The 17,217-nt window shown below is 35.5% G+C and overlaps 1 protein-coding gene across 3 annotated transcripts in view; it reads right to left on the reverse strand.

Moving 5' to 3' along the window:
• The window catches only part of LeuRS (Leucyl-tRNA synthetase), a 283,085-nt gene extending 267,096 nt beyond the window's left edge, over positions 1 to 15,989 (reverse strand). The window contains exons 1-2 of one of the 3 annotated variants that reach the window (XM_089098621.1): positions 15,920 to 15,989; positions 5,951 to 6,156 (exon numbers count right to left, since the gene is read on the reverse strand). In XM_089098621.1, the coding sequence (XP_088954747.1) occupies positions 5,951 to 6,154 (204 nt within the window). In that variant the 5' untranslated portion in view covers positions 6,155 to 6,156; positions 15,920 to 15,989. Of the gene's footprint in view, positions 1 to 5,950; positions 6,157 to 9,632; positions 9,658 to 15,877 lie in introns of those variants that run through there. The other 2 variants (XM_089098630.1, XM_089098613.1) reach the window with 2 other exon arrangements.
• Positions 15,990 to 17,217: the final 1,228 nt, after the last annotated feature.

Genomic DNA, 17,217 nt, shown 5'->3' on the forward strand with positions numbered 1-17,217 from the left:
TTTGATATTTTACTGTTTGAGATGTTTTACTTTTAGTTACGATTTATCTCCCATAAAAGAATTAATAGTGGAGAAAAACCTTACGAATGTGATTATGAAATTTACGCTTTAAATTACCTTACGAAAATTATGTTTTTTTACTATTGCAGTATTTTAACTCACAATTTTCAAATTCAATGCGATAGCTCAATCGACACAAGATGAAACACCCCTTTACTGAGCAAAAACAGAGCATAGTACCTAGTTCTCACCAAATGCGATAATTCACTATCGTATTGCGATTTGTGCTCTGAGGTGCAGTAATCCACCATCTCCAAAGGTTTTCACGCATATATGTCGAAGTTGCTAATAACCTACAAAGTTCAATTTTTTCCTCTTTCTTTTGGCTTGCATAATTAAGAATCCTACTGTCCTTTAAAAGTTGGCTGCGCTGAAACCAAAAATCATAAGTAAAAATTTCGCACGTCAGTTTTCATCGAATTTGGTGAGAATCAAGGATTATATACCGGACGCAAATATTTTCAGTTGGTACGATGAAACTTTGTAAAGATGCAAAAATTTAGCATTTTTGCATCACCACCACAGAAATCACATTGCGTTGTTTTTCTAAAGAGAATCATTGCAGATAACCTGAAATGTTGTGTTCTGTCAGGAGATGTGGTCATAATGCTTACCATGACAGTAAGTACCCTAATTTGTTTAGCACTAAAGTATTTCTAAGATAATTTCAAGCAACATTAATTTTAACATTGTAAAACAATTTCATGGAATTTCAGTTGATTTATTTTTGGAAGCCAATGGGGGTTCATCAACAAAACTTTAGTTTTGGGCGAATAAAAACCCAATTTGTTAAAGCCTTACAGTAACAGAAATGCTTAAATTTATTGACTAATAACTCGTTTTTATGCACACAAAAATACAACACATAAATATACAATACTTTGCATACTTAAGGAAAATTTCGCACATTCATTTCGGAATGCCAACATTCATTTCGGAATGCCAACATTCATTTCGGAGTGCCAATTGATGCTTCAGCAAATCATGGGTCATTATAAACAAGATGGTGATGATGTTTTCAAGGGGGGGGTGCTTTTTAAATGGTATATATGGCAAAACCCATCACTTGATCAAATATCTAGTATCAATACCTAGTGAATGACAAGATGAAGTGAATTTAAGTTCTTAAGGCAACGTCGGGTGTTGCAACAACACCTTGATTTCAATTGTTCCATTGTCGTCACCCCCTCAAACCTTTAAAAACAGTATGGCTGAGAAAGAATGTTTTCTAAAGAGAAAAACATTTGATGGCACGTTCCTTAAAGACCATCCAAACTTTACGATTCTTATTTATACGTTAATCTTTGTGGTAAAAGAGAGATCTCCAAACACTGAAAAACCTGCTAGCATCTGAGCCGTAAAACTCAAGTTTTGACGTGCCATCAAAAAACATTTGATGGAACGTTCCTTAAAGACCTTCCAAACTTAACGATTCTCACTTATACGTTAATCTTTGTGATAAAAGAGAGATCTCCAAACACTGGAAAAACCTGCTAGCATCTGAGCCGTAAAACTCAAGTTTTGACGTGCCATCAAAAAACATGTGATGGCACGTTTCTTAAAGACCTTCCAAACTTTACGATTCTTACTTAGACGTTAATCTTTGTGATAAAAGAGAGATCTCCAAACACTGGAAAAACCTGCAAGCATCTGAGCCGTAAAACTCCAGTTTTGACGTCCCATCAAAAAACATTTGATGGCACGTTCCTTAAAGACCTTCCAGACTTTACGATTCTTACTTATACGTTAATCTTTGTGATAAAAGAGAGATCTCCAAAACACTGGAAAAACCTGCTAGCATCTGAGCCGTAAAACTCAAGTTTTGACGTGCCATCACAAAATATTTGATGGCACGTTCCTTAAAGACCTTCCAAACTTTACGATTCTTACTTATACGTTAATCTTTGTGATAAAAGAGAGATCTTCATACACTGGAAAAACCTGCTAGCATCTGAGCCGTAAAACTCAAGTTTTGACGTGCCATCAAAAAACAATTGATGGCACGTTCCTTAAAGACCTTCCAAACTTTACGATTCTTACTTATACGTTAATCTTTGAGATAAAAGAGAGATCTCCAAACACTGGAAAAACCTGCTAGCATCTGAGCCGTAAAACTCAAGTTTTGACGTGCCATCACAAAATATTTGATGGCACGTTCCTTAAAGACCTTCCAAACTTTACGATTCTTACTTAGACGTTAATCTTTGTGATAAAAGAGAGATCTCAAAAACACTGGAAAAACCTGCTAGCATCTGAGCCGTAAAATTCAAGTTTTGACGTGCCATCAAAAAACCTTTGATGGCACATTCCTTAAAGACCTACCAAACTTTACTATTCTTACTTATACGTTAATCTTTATGATAAAAGAGAGGTCTACAACCACTGCAAAAACCTGCTAGCATCTGAGCCGTAAAACTCAAGTTTTGACGTGCAATCAAAAAACATTTGATGGAACGTTCCTTAAAGACCTTCCAAACTTAACGATTCTCACTTATACGTTAATCTTTGTGATAAAAGAGAGATCTCCAAACACTGGAAAAACCTGCTAGTATCTGAGCCGTAAAACTCAAGTTTTGACGTGCCATCAAAAAAAATTTGATGGCACGTTCCTTAAAGACCTTCCAAACTTTACGATTCTTACTTATACGTTAATCTTTGAGATAAAAGAGAGATCTCCAAACACTGAAAAAACCTGCTAGCATCTGAGCCGTAAAACTCAAGTTTTGACGTGCCATCAAAAAACATTTGATGGCACGTTCCTTAAAGACCTTCCAAACTTTACGATTCTTACTTATACGTTAATCTTTGAGATAAAAGAGAGATCTCCAAACACTGGAAAAACCTGCTAGCATCTGAGCCGTAAAACTCAAGTTTTGACGTGCCATCACAAAATATTTGATGGCACGTTCCTTAAAGACCTTCCAAACTTTACGATTCTTACTTAGACGTTAATCTTTGAGATAAAAGAGAGATCTCCAAACACTGGAAAAACCTGCTAGCATCTGAGCCGTAAAACTCAAGTTTTGACGTGCCATCACAAAATATTTGATGGCACGTTCCTTAAAGACCTTCCAAACTTTACGATTCTTACTTAGACGTTAATCTTTGTGATAAAAGAGAGATCTCCAAACACTGGAAAAACCTGCTAGCATCTGAGCCGTAAAACTCAAGTACGATTCTTACTTATACGTTATTCTTTGTGATAAAAGAGAGATCTCCAAACACTGGAAAAACTTGCCAGCATCTGAGCCGTAAAACTCAAGTGTCTAAAATGTCTTGACTGATGTCATCTTCACTGTGGGAAAAAAAAAACATAAAGAAATGACACTAGGCGTTATAGTTCAAACTGGCGGTGCTGATCCCCGTTGGTAGGTACATCTTACCAACAAAGCAAATTTAGCACGGAAGGTGGGTGGGAGGGGCCATGGGCCCACTCTGTTTATCTAGTCATACAAAGATCTTTATATGATTTTGTATAAACAACAGTTCAACAGGAAAAATCCTTTTATTCTTTTAAAATTCTTTTTGTGTGTGTGTGTGTGTTTCACTGTGAAATAAAAGGATTTTCCCTATTGAACTGTAAGTTATATGTCATGGAAAGGCAGTGTGGTCTTCGAAAATACCTACAACTTATGATTTTGGTTCAAAAAAAGTGCAACATGTCCACATTTGCACTAAAAATCTGGTAGAGTGGCAAGGGAGTGTTTTTGGAAGAGTCGTAAGCCCACTTTGTGCTTCTGAATGTGAACCCCACAAATTCTCTGCTGAAATCCTTGCATGATTTCGATTCAAACATGGTGCCGCATGACTGCCCTTTTATTCTAAGGGTGATGGTGAGGTGTGTGTGTGTGGAAGGGGGGGGGGGATAAAATTAAACGGGGTATTAGAGAGGCCAACGGCACACTTACGTCCTCCTGTCATAGAAATTAAAAATCGTTGCAAGGTTTCACTTCAAACGAAGTACAACATGCCTACCTTCTTGCTAAAAATTTGGCAATATGATGGACGAGCGGGGGAAGGGTGCCAATTACAAACTGTGGCTCTTCAATCGTATAAAATCCTTACGTGATTAGGGTCTGTATAAATGCAATATACAAGGCCATACCCAGGGGTTTAGGGGGTTGGACCCCCCTTCTCCAAATGTTTGTCCAACTCATAAAAATGTAAAAAATGAATATAAACCAATTTTTTATGCGCTTTTAGAAGTTTCTTTGTAAACCCGCCCGAGAAAAATCCTTTGCCCCCCCCCCCCGGAAAAAAATCCTGGATACGGCCTTGGCAATATACCTACCTATTTGTCAGAGTTGAGATGGCATGGACGCAGGAGGAGGCAGGAGATTGGAGAATCATATACTCAATCTCTGCTTCGAGCTTGAAATAAATTAGGTCTTAGCTGAATTTTGAGTAGAGTCACTAGCCAATTTATTTTTGGTATGTACCACAGCAAAGCAGTTACCACTCTCTCAAATTTTCACAATGCGTTTCTCATGAAATTATTTTTGAACAGAATAAAAATAACACAATATATATTCATCAGCTCATCAAAGATTATCAATAAGGGTTAAAATGACAATGTACATCTCTTAATTTAAAAATTGACTTTTCTTGAGTGGGACGACTTTCTAATACTAATAATAAAAACGAAGCAAAAGGAAATCCTAATTTCTCTAACAATGAGAGAACTGTTGAAGTTCAGGAGGCACATGTAATAGTTTCCAAACCTTGGCTCCAAGGCCAGAGAATGACATCACAAACTCAGCAGAATCATTAACAGAAATGACGAATAAAAGTAGATGGCAGCATTTTCAGGCCCTTGTGAAACTGGAAAATTTTTCTATTTATTACTCTATGAATATTTTGGAAATGGGGCCAGGGATCCGTCGCACGTCTTCAATACTTCCGACTTAAATCTAATTTCAATTTGAAACCGCCTACTGCTTACTTACTTGCTTGAACAAAGCTTTCTACTCAAAAGCAGAAAAAACAGCTTGAAGGAATAAATGCTTGACAGAGTAACTTCAGTTTATTTTTGGAATGATTCTTTTTTTCATGTAAACTAAACATAAAAAAGACAGGTAGAGAACTATTTCTAGTGATGTCGTTTGTCTATTTTTCTTTTTTTTTCAAAGTTTCTTGTAGTGGCCCTCTTGGTTGATCTGAAATTCCAACTTATTTTCAGCTTATTTAATTTATTTAAGTATATTTTCAAGTTTTTCCAGTTATAGAGTTTTATATTTCTGTTCTAAAAACTGTCATGATGATGCAGTATTATTACTAATATTTGTTACCAGAAAAAAAAAACCATTTATAATCGTAGCATAAAACAGCCTATAGGTTGGCACAAAAATTAAATCATATATTATGCACCAAGTATTACAGATCACTATTATAAAAAAGCCAGTAGCGCTATGGTGGCAAGCCTTTGCCAAGAGGGCTCATTCTTGCTGAGATATTCCAAGAGATGAAAAATACCCTTGTGCAAATCTGTTGAGCAAAGAAAGAGGCTATTTTTGCAACTCATTAAAGATACAGCCCATGTATTCTACTAGTAGCATTTGGACTCACGTGCTTGGTGGCTAAACATCAAAATTTAAAAATCTAGAACAAAATCATTTGAGAAGTTAAGAAAATATGCAACAGTGAAGAAGAAACTTAAATGACTGATGCAGAATATCTGACACTGTAAGTAAAATAAAATTAGTCTCTTTAGCCCACTATTTTCCAGCTTTTCTGGTAGAATGTCCTTCAGACCAATCTGGAAGAGGTGGACTATTCCCCTCTATGTCAGCAATCATGGCCTTGGGGTCATTTTAAATTACTAAACATTATGTTTCCACACCCCCTGTGTGTTCCCCATGATGAAAGCCCGAAAATATAACAATTAGTTTACCTCACACTTAGATAGGGAGAAGGTGTGTCCCAAATGAAGTCTTCCATTCATATAAGGGTAGGGAAAAGTTACAAGGTACTTTTCTTTTCCTGTACCATCTTCTGGTGCATCCTCTTCAAATACTTTAGCCCTCTCCCAAGTCTTCTGTACTTCTTCTTGAATTTGCAAAAGATCTTCAACTTTACGACGGGGTTTCTGTTCCATTTCTAAAAAGAAATAGTTAAATAATAAAGTAAATAGAAAAGCACTTCGTTTTATATTCTAAAAAAGGAGCAATTATTGCACTAACAAAATTAGTCACTGATTCAAGTTATTGAAATGTAAATAGTTACTGAATTACTGAAATTATTCAGTTCCAAAATAAAGGCCAAAAAACCATTTTGGTAGAGAAGGCATGTAAAATAAGACCTCTAATGTAGCCTACATTTTTTTATGTGATCCCAGTTCCTCTTTTCTTCAGTGGTTCTAATGTCTTTAATTCCAAAATTAATAGCTATATTTGTGCAGAACCACTTAAAACAACTTACACTTAAAAATAAATAAATTTAAATATTTGCCTTTTGAATTAATCCTAAAGTTTGAGCAGTCAAAAACTAAACAGATTAAATTTTGTGGCATTCTACAACCCTTTATCAGTGATTGGCCCATGAAGGTAAAATGTTGCCATTCTGTCATAGGGCATTCCTTCTATGGTGGAACCAAAATTGCAATAAATCAACAAAAACTAAATACAATTGCTCCAAAACCCTTCTATTTACCATAAAATCCCTTCCTCCCAAATACTTCAATTCAGCCAAATGAAAAACCTTGCATCATTTTACTCAAAAACACACTAAACAATTGAACAATTTTTTTTCTATTTTTAAAAACTTGATTTAATGATTTTCATACAACCTTTGCTAACTGGTCGTTATCATTTTAGGACTTTAACTTTTATTTATCTTTACCTTATGGCACTGTTCTTCTCACTAATCATTCTAGACTCTTTTTCTTTACTCAAAAACTCAAAACCCCTCCCAAACCCTTAGTCTACATATGATCAATCTTGACAATAATTGACCAAGATGATTAAGGAAGTACAATTTCTATTTTATGTGCTCTTATATCAGATGCATTTAAAATTATTATTTTAGATGATTCCCATAAACAATGGTAAAACACAACAACAATTTAAAAAACCTTCAATGCAACATCAGAAAGTTCACAAAATATGCTTCGGAAGTAAAGTAAACATTTCATTCTTAATTAAGAAAAAAAATTGTTGAGAAGAAGTTATGAAATAGACATACTTCAAAATCCCTATTTTGAAGAATTATTTAAGATGAGAGTCCCATCTGTCCTAAATTAATTTTTTTAAGTTTATAAAAAAGCTTCAGAATTTAAGCAACAATTCCGTTCTTAATACAAAAGACAAAACATTGTTGAGAAGAAATTATGAAATGGACATACTTCAAAATGCCAATTTAGGATAATTATTTAAGAAGAGAGACCCCCCCACCCCAAACTGTTTTTTTTCTTCTTTCTTTTTTTATTGATGAGTAAATAAATTCTTGCCAAATATGCAACTTGAGCACATCAGCATCTTTTAAGCCCTTTCTCTAATTGAATGATTTACTGAAATAAATAATTTCTATTCGTGGCTTAAATTACTAATTGTAAATATCAGTAGGTGGATCACCTTTCTATGTGGGTACTAATTGGAATTTTGTTATATGAGTACAGAAACTTACAGATCTTGGTCCATTCATACAAAAAAAGCAAATGAAAAACAACTTAAACAACAAAGTTGTAGCACTCATTTTTGCCATAAAATTATCAACATATGACAGTTAACCCTGGCACTGTTTTCCCCATTGTTGTTGTTGTTGTTTGGGGTTTGACGCGTTCGACCAATCGGTCATATGCGTTCGTATCACTTGATTAATCTGTGCCTTCTGTAATCACTAGCTTGCTTGGGTGTCACTTTAGTCAATAATCATTGAGCCATGTCAGGTATCACTTATTGTGCTATTGGTAGGGGGTCATTCACCTGTAGCAAATGCCTGCGTCAAAAAACAAGAATCAGAGTAATTCGGCACTGCTTTGTCATAAAACAATTAAAATACAATTGCAACACAATTAAATAAATAATGCCAATATACAATATTCCTGTCACATGCGTCAACTAAAAAAAAAAAAAAAAAAAAAAAAAAAAAAAAAAAAAAAAAACAACTGATAGAACATAGATAAAAAGAAAAAATATACAAATTGTGGTGACTCTAAAATGAGCTAATATAAGGGTGTAAAAAAAAAAAAAAAAAAAAAAAAAAAAAAAAAAAACCCTAAAGGGAATGAACCAAACCAGTAGTCTTAACAAATCTACCTAAAAGGTTTGTGCTTAGTTATATAGCCCAAGGAGGAGACGTGTAATGTCTCAGAACAGAGCACATTGTGAATGCCTTAAATGCCCTCTCACAGCAATTCCTTAGTATTTCCCTCTCCTTTTCATATTTTCTACAGTTGAAGATGATGTGACGTATGTCTTCGTACACTCCACATGTGTCGCAGTTGGGGAAAGGGGTCATTTTCCAATGGAATAGTGTTGATTTAGTCCTTGCATGGCCACATCTAAGACGAAAGAGACAAGTTGAAAGAATGCGAGATGAGAGGTACATTTTTTTTGATGGCTGCTTGTAATTATACAGATCCAGGAGCTGGGTATGGAAAGAACGGAGCCAAGCCTCTTCTTCCTCCTTCTTTCCCCATTAATCATTCTTTTTTACAGGGTTTTCTGTTATCATCAGAGCTGAGTAGTTTATTTACCCTAGACTTAAATTTCGATTTGCATTCAGACTAAAATTAATCTTAAATATAACTGCCACTGCATGACATTTGTCATTTTCATAGGCTAAATTAATATTTACATAATAGATATGTTAAAGATGTTTATACTGGTTCCAGGCGTTTACCCCCCCCCCCCGGAAAATACCCCCCATGGAAATTAAGGCTTTCCAAATTTGAAATTTTTTTTTTTTTTTTTCCATAGAGGAAACGAATTTTGGTACTAAAATTCGAGAACACACCAGTTTTTTGTTACTTTAGAAATAAATTTGGGCTATTGATTTGCATATTAGGGGGGGGGGGTTAAAGTATAGTGGGTCTGCATGAAAAATGTGTTTGGTACAATTATTCTGCATATTAGATATGCAGACTAAACTGGGATTTTTTTTTTTTTTTTTTTTTTAGTTAACAAAATTTCCAGATACCTTGCTATTCTTCTGTAATTTTTTAGTGGCCATACCTAGAAGGAATTGTTTTCTGACCTCAAACTGTCCAAACGCTTTACCACCCCCCACTGTGCAAATATATACCCCAAATTATATATTTCCCATCTATTCTGTCACTTGTCTTGTCTCATGATATGATGAAAGAAACTAACAAAGAAACCGGTTTGTTCTTGAGTTTTACACAGCATAAACTTGAGTGAGTGGCGCAAAATATAAAAGTACCAAAATTCCTTCCACCTATGGAAATAAAAAAAAAATCAAATCAAATTCTCAAATTTGGAAAGCCTTATTTCCATACAGGGGGATATTTTCCGGGGGGGGGGGTAAATTCCAGCCACTGTTTATACTGCACAGGAATACTACCACAAACAAATTTCTTTTTACATGAGCTGTGCAAATTTTTCTTCTAAACTAACTTTTCTTCATGTCTAAGCAACTGGAGTCTTCATATTTCTTGAAATACAATCTGGCTGCAGCCAGAAAGCAAATGTTTCCCCCAACTTGAAATGATTACTCCAACGTTTCATCCTACCAGATAAATTTTGCGTCATACAGGAGCTGGTTGTCTTCCCCTTTACCCCAAAAATAGTTTATTTTCAAGCATACAAATCATAAAATTGCATTTTGAAAAAAATTGCATCATAAAAGCTATTTTTCTTTTTAAAGAGTAGCCAACAACAGAAAATAAGACTATACCTAAAAGGGTCATTTTTTAGAAAACATGTGAAGGCTATACATATTATGTGTATACATATGTATATTATGCATATACATGTGTGTACATATTATAGTGTAACCTGAAAGGAACTAGCAGAATGTCCTTCACTGATGCAATGAGTGTAGATGATTCATGCCACGTCACTAAGAGTTTATTGCTTGATGTTGTCAATAGAGATTAATCTACAAAAAGGATGCACAAACCCAAAACCCTCAAATTTATGTCAAAGAAATTAAAAATGGACAGGAACAGGAAAAAAAAGTTTTGGAGGTTGCATTCACAGAATGTAAGTAATGCAGATCATTGCCAAAGATACAAACAAGGGTGCAACCAGGTGAGAAATATCTCTAGAAAGATTTCTGAGCAGTATGAGGAGGCAATAGCTGCATCAGCTAAATCAAATCCTAAAAGATTTTGGAATTATGCGTCAGATAAAAAGCCTGGAAGACAATCAGTTACCCAACTGGTACAAAATGAATGTAAAATTGATGATCCCTAAGCAATAGCAAATTCCCTTAATGATCAATTTGCCTCTGTTTTCACACCTGTGGACAGTGCTCCATTCCCAGATCCCCCAAGTATGATATCCTAAGTGTAATGAAACCTATTACTATTAGTAGAGTTGACCTTGAAACCTCCCTTAAAAGACTGAACCCAAATAAATCAGTTGGACCAGATGGCATTCACCCTCAACTTCTAAAAGAGGCACATGCTGAACTGTCTTTTCCTTTTATCCAGCTTTTCCAGAAGTCTCTAGATTTAAAGTCCATGGCCAGATTTAAAGCTTAGATACTTCTAGGCCCATGCATTTTTGCTGCTCCATTTTTGCAAGAATTTTTGGGAAACCCCCCCCAAAATTCAGGGATAGTGTAAGCACTGAACAGAACACAACTGATGAGCCAAAAGTACTGAAAGAGAGAGGTGGTACCAATCTCTCAGCTGCCATTCTTTGGAGACATCTGACAGTTTTTAAGTGGCCATGGAATTCCTCTGTTGTTTTAAATATGTTTTCTGTGAATAGGCAGCAGAGTGCACCTAGCACTTTGACAATGAGCCAAGTGAGCCTATTGGTAAATCCTGACCTGTGCATACCTGTGGAATGGAAGTTAGCATATTTTACCACAGTATACAAAGGTAGTACCAGAGATGAGGCAGTTAACTACCAACCAATCAGTACAACCTCTGCTGTAGGAAAAATACTTGAAAGCAGTCAAGTCCATAGTCATTGAACATCTGACTCAAGATAAGCTGTTGTCATCATGCCAGCTTGTTTCTGTTCTTCCAGATCAGTTGAGACGAACCTTATTGATGCATATAAATATGTCATTAAATTTAAAGACAAGGGTTTCCCAGTAGACATGACTTTGCTGGACATGGCAAAAGCATTCAATAAGGTATGCCCCAGAAGACTGTATATTAAGCTAGAAGCTATCTGAGTTAATACAGAAAGTATATATTTTTCTTGAGTAATGCCCATGCCACATCATAGTCACATCTGTCAATACAAAAAAAAAAATATCATGAATGACATGGCAATTTTCTTGATTTTAGCATCATACTTGTGTTTAAAAAGCAAAAAATTAAAATTACAAGAAATTAGTTAAAAGAGTTTGCTCCAAGGGCAATTTGTGTCCAACTGTCTTCTACTAATGCTAAGTCTTCTTAACTTTTGTCAAATTCCTCTCCCAGATAGAAAAACTGCTGTTCTAAGTTTCCATCTTTTCTAGTTTCAAAAAGTATGCCTTAAACATTCACTTTGATTGGTCAGTCAAGAAATTTAGGCTTGAAAGTTGAACAATGTTCAACTTGAGAAATTACAAACAGCAAATGTAATTGGCACTGTAGTTGTGCAGAATTTTGATTTTATTGACAAGTGTGACTATAATAAGGCATGGGCATAATAGAAAACAAACATTTAAAGTTTTTGGGGAAAATGGCCAAATATTTCTCTCTGATGCTGTGAAAGTAAGAAAAGGAGTGCATCAAGACATAGTTCTGGGCCCAATATTATTCAATTTTTGCATTAATGATGCACCTTCTAGCATCAAAAATAAAACAAGCCTTTATGTAGACAATTCAAAAGTAATTGGTAAAGTTGTAAGTTCAGAAAAATAGAAACCATTCAAGCAGACCTGGACTTCTTTATTTGCTAGGCAGAGACTTGGAAGCTGGAGTTCAACATCCAGAAATGTAAAGTTATCCACTTTGGTAAAACAAAATCAAGACACCAGTAATCAATTGAGTCAGTGGACAAAACAAGACAACCTATTGTCAGTAGTCATGCCAACATAACCTGGATCCATCAATTGATGAAGAATTAAAGTTTAGTTAGCATGTCCAGACTGTTGCTCTAAAGGCTAGTCAGGCTTTGATATATTTAAGAGAGGTTTCAGTAGTTGTTCTCCCTTAGTTGTTTCAAAACTTTTCAGTCTTAATTTGGCCTAAACTAGAGTTGGGTAGGCTATGTGAATTGCCAACCAAATTAATAAATCAGGCCAAGAAACTCTAGAATCAGTCCTATGGCATAAAGCTAAATGCATAAGAGGTTAATAATGACAATCCTTACCCCTCTTAGCTTGAAAAGTCAAATTTACTCACAGTGGCTTATTGCCAAAAAGAGTTGCTGGCAAGTGCAATTTCAGGTTTAAGGTTCATAATGCTGGGAGAATATTGGCCATCATTAACTTTTAGTTTAGAATGACATCACCTCAATTTCTCCTGTATACAAGTGTTGGGTGTTTCAGCTTAGCTAGTTTTGCAGGGTCAGAAAGTTCTTGCATGCTGGATATCATTTTGGTAGCATGTCTTGCAAAAGGTAAAACTCTTCACAGCTAATGGCAACAAGGTTTTCTCCAAACCATGTGATGTTGTAAGCAGACTTCTCCAAGGAACTGTTTTGGGCCCTACCCTATTCCTCATATACATCAATGACATGGTGAACAGAAGAGAAAACAACATCACTCTCTATGCTGATGACTCCAAGCTGTTCAGGCCTGCAAATCAACAAAGTCTGCAGTGTGACCTTCATAAAGTCCAAACATGGGCACAAGATTGGCTACTTGAATTCAACACATCAAAGTGCAGTGTCCTTCACTTTGGAAGCAACAACCCCTGTCACCAATACAACATGTCCAATCCCAATTCACTGGCTGACTTAGTACTAAAGACAAGTCTCAAAGAAAGAGATCTAGGTGCGCTGATATATGAACAATTAAAGTTTCACGGCCACTGGCAACAAGCAGTTTCAAAAGCAAATTCAAGCCTTGGTCTCTTCAAATGCACCATAACCAGCCGTTCCTGTACAGTTTTTCTAAGGCTCTACAAGGCTATAGTTAGGCCTGTTTTGGATTTTTGTACATGTCTCACCTCCCCTTCCTATAAGAATGATATCAGTCTAATCAAAGGAGTTCAGAGGCGTGCCACAAAGTGCATAGCTGGCCTACGAGATCTCCTATACAACAAGAGACTGGAATGCATGCAGCTGCCAAGACTCATCTTCAGATGCAGCCATTGTGATATGATGCTGACCTACAAGTATAATGCACAACCAAATAACCCCCCTTTTACCAAACATTCAAGTCAGCACCATACAAGAGGACACTCACAAAAGCTGTCAAAATGTTCTGTCAATATACAAACAAGGCAACACTTCTTCTCCAAGCATGATGTCAACAATTGGGATAGCCTTCAAGCTGAAATGGCAACTGCACCCATGGATGTGTCCTTTAAGTCCAGACTGGACAAGGAATGGAATGACAAGCCATGGAAATCTGAGTTGGACTGTCTGACCCACTCAACTACTGACTGATGCCAATTTCCTCATAATGAGTGCCTTGCTAGGAGACTGATGCTGCTTTGGGCTTAATTTGGATCTCTGTCACTGGGCCCTAACACAGTGACAAAATTTTGCCATCATCAACCTGGAGCACAACAGATCCTGTATGGACCTTAATTGCTCTGAAGTGTGAATTAAGGTAATGTGTGGCAGAACACATAGGAAATAAATAATTTTGGTAATATTCTAGGTTAGTAACTTTTTGCTATCTTGGAAAGGGGTTAGGTTAGGAAAATGAAAGTTTCAGGGGTAGGTCTACAGACCAAAGTGGCCTATGTCCTGGTAAAGTGTTTGAAAGTAGGCTGTCTGTCTCCACTCCTTAATCCTCTAGAGGGTCCTGACCTTTGATGACCTTTAAAAATCTTTCTGTTATAAAAAGTGATACTTTGCAAAATAGGCTTGAATGAAGAACAACAAAAACGCTTTCAGCTTCACAACTTTAACTTTTCTCAATTCCAGTTTATGATGTTTCAAAGATCTGTAAGTAGGCTATATTTCCTAAATTTAGAGAAAACCCATTAATATGGCTTAAAATGCAACTCAAATAGCAGGAATTGCATTTTCAGAACTAAAACCAAAGAAGAAGAAACTGATAACTGAGAATTAAGATAAAGTGAATTATTTCATTTTATCTTAATAAAATGAATTTTGCCCCCCCCCCTATATATGCCAATTCAGGGTATATATTTCTACATTAGGGGGGGGGGAACAAATTTTGTTTCTGATGTAAATGGGAGGTAAGTTTAAACTTTACCCCCACCCCCCACCCTAATGTAGAAATATATACCCTGAATTGGCAAATATGGGGGGGGGGGGTGTTATTTATTTCTGATAGAAATGATTATTACATTTGTAATCAGCATAAAAAAGGCATTGAATGGTGTATTCACTTTATTCCTAACTCAATAATATGATTTGGTAGAAATTTACCAAAATGTATTTTTTATTGCTTGATATTTGTTCCATAAATCACAAATATTTAAATATAATTTTTCTTTTCAATTGCTTTTCAAAACAGAGACCATATTTTCAATTTATGCTGACAAATCATTGGTGAAAATTTGACCAAGAAGGCTCTTGTTACTGCCCTCACATTGCTTCATGTTGTAGTAAAAAGGGGTGGCCCAAAAACCCATTGCTATTTTTCTGGAATGCCAAAGAAAAGTGGTCTTTCCCAAAAAGAGGTCTTTTACCCTACTTTAGCCTGTAGACCCATCCCTGAAAGTTTCATTTTCCCAACCTAACCCCTTTCTAAAATAGCCAAAAGTAGCTAAAGTAGAATTTTACTATAATTTGGACTATATGTTTGCACATTATGGAGAGGGGGGGGGTTAGACTAGCCTAGGCTAATAGCTGGGCTGCATGCAAAATGTGTAAGCTAATAGGCCTAGCCTATTCATTCTTCATAGCCTATTAGAAATTGTTTTTGGTAAAATTCTACTTTAGCTACTTTTGGCTATCTTGGAGAGAGGTTAGATTAGGAGAATGAAAGTTTCAGGGATGTGTCTACAGGCCAAAGTATGCCCTGGGAAGGTGTTTTGAAGTATTTACCTCCACTCCTCCCTCTAGAGGGTCCTAACCTTTGATGACCTTTAAAAATCTCTGTGTTTTATAAAAATGAAACCTTGCAAAATAGATCTTCTGCTTAAATAAAGTAAAGCAAAATTCTTTTCAGCTTCACAACTTTGCTCAATCCCAATTTATAAGGTTTTAAAGATATGCAAATATATTTCCTAAATTAAAAAAAAAACATTGATATGGCTTAGAATTCTACTCAAATAACAGGAATTGCATTTTAAAAACTAAAGCCAGAGACAAAGAAACTGAAAATTAAGGTTAAAAGTTTTTTTTGTCAAAATTTCAATAGGTATAGGCTAGACCTGTCATGTAGGCAAATTTCAGGAGCCTCTAGAGGCAGAAAGAGTGGAGGTAGGTACTTCAAAATACTTTCCCGGGACATATTTTAGCCTGTAGACCTGTCCCTGAAAGTTTCTTTTTTCTAACTTAACCCCCATTCCAAAACAGCCAAAAGTAGCTAAAGTAGAATTTTACCATTGTTTTCTTAATATGTTTTCTTGTCTAAGCATATACCCTATTAGCAACTTTACATTATTTAAATAGCCAGAATATAATACAATAATAATTGGTACATAAAGAAGTTTCAACAGCCTTATTTTTTTTTCTACTACTTCTACTGCTGGTGCTGGTGCTGATACTGCTAAACTATTCACGTAAGCACAAGCAGCGTTAACACAAGGTAAAAAAAATCACTAAATTTCTGCAAAAAAAATACTAGGTCAGGAAAGAAATCAGGAGATTCGCGTACGAAAAATCAGTAAAAAAAAATTAAAATTATAATTTGACTGCTTCAACAGATAAAATGACTTTTATTTTGAAACAGATTGTTTTAATTATTTTTTAGTAGACCCTAACTTCGCGGTGGTTTCGTTTTCGGCGACAAATAGCTGCTTTTAGAGGAAACGGCAGTGCGCCACCAATTTTTCTTAAGGGCTGGGCACACGTAGCTGATTTCGAGAACTGATTTCCAAATCAGCGCCGATTTTAAAAGAAATCGGCATAGATTTGAGCTTGAAAAATTTTCTAGTTTTCGGTGCCGATTTACAAAATCAGCGCCGATGTTCATCATGATCATGACAAAAAAAGGGATACAAATAAATACTCAGCCAGAAATGGCTGTGGTGAAAGACCCCGCTACTGAGCTGAGAACTAAACTGAGAACTAAGCTGAGATCAATCATGCAACTATTAATAAACTCCAGTTGACTATTTGTGTCCATGATTTTTTGTTTTGAAAATCTCGCCCAATAAATTTTTCTTTCAATAAATTTTTCTTACAGCTATCGTTTGTCCACTGATGGAGAGGAGTTTCAAATCAGTTTAAAACACTTTCAAAAACCATATCGTTTAAATTCGAATAAACAGAGAAGTATTTTAAGCCATTTAAAACTCCAAGTGTATGTAAGACACATTGACACACATAGATTTTAAGAAAACATGACGCAGGCAACAACACTCAAAATTTATACGGTCATGATTCATTTTTCAGATTTTTTAATATCTTGCTTTTCGATAAACATATATCTTTACTTGCCTCTATTTTTTTGCTTTCGTAATATCTGTTGTTGTACTCAATAAAACCCAGTAATCCAAAATTGATAACTTTCAACCCAGCGTGTGTCACAAAAGTGAAGCTGCTTTTGTTCTTTGCATGCAGAAGAATACAAAATAATTTCTGACCTTGGTAAAAAAAACAATTAAATTCACATCCGTGATTATTCTTCTGGCAAAAAAAAGTAGAAATCCCAGATTTTTTGTAGATGGGAAATTAAAACCTCTACAGCAGGGTTCAACGATGCACTGAACCTGATAGTCCAATTTTCTTTCAGATACTTCAAGTTTGGGAGGAAGTTTCCTCCCTTTTTCGAAAA

The sequence above is a fragment of the Artemia sp. Qi Xiang Cuo genome, chromosome 2 (genome assembly GCF_049724085.1).
Source record: "Artemia sp. Qi Xiang Cuo chromosome 2, ASM4972408v1, whole genome shotgun sequence".
NCBI lineage: Eukaryota > Metazoa > Arthropoda > Branchiopoda > Anostraca > Artemiidae > Artemia > Artemia sp. Qi Xiang Cuo.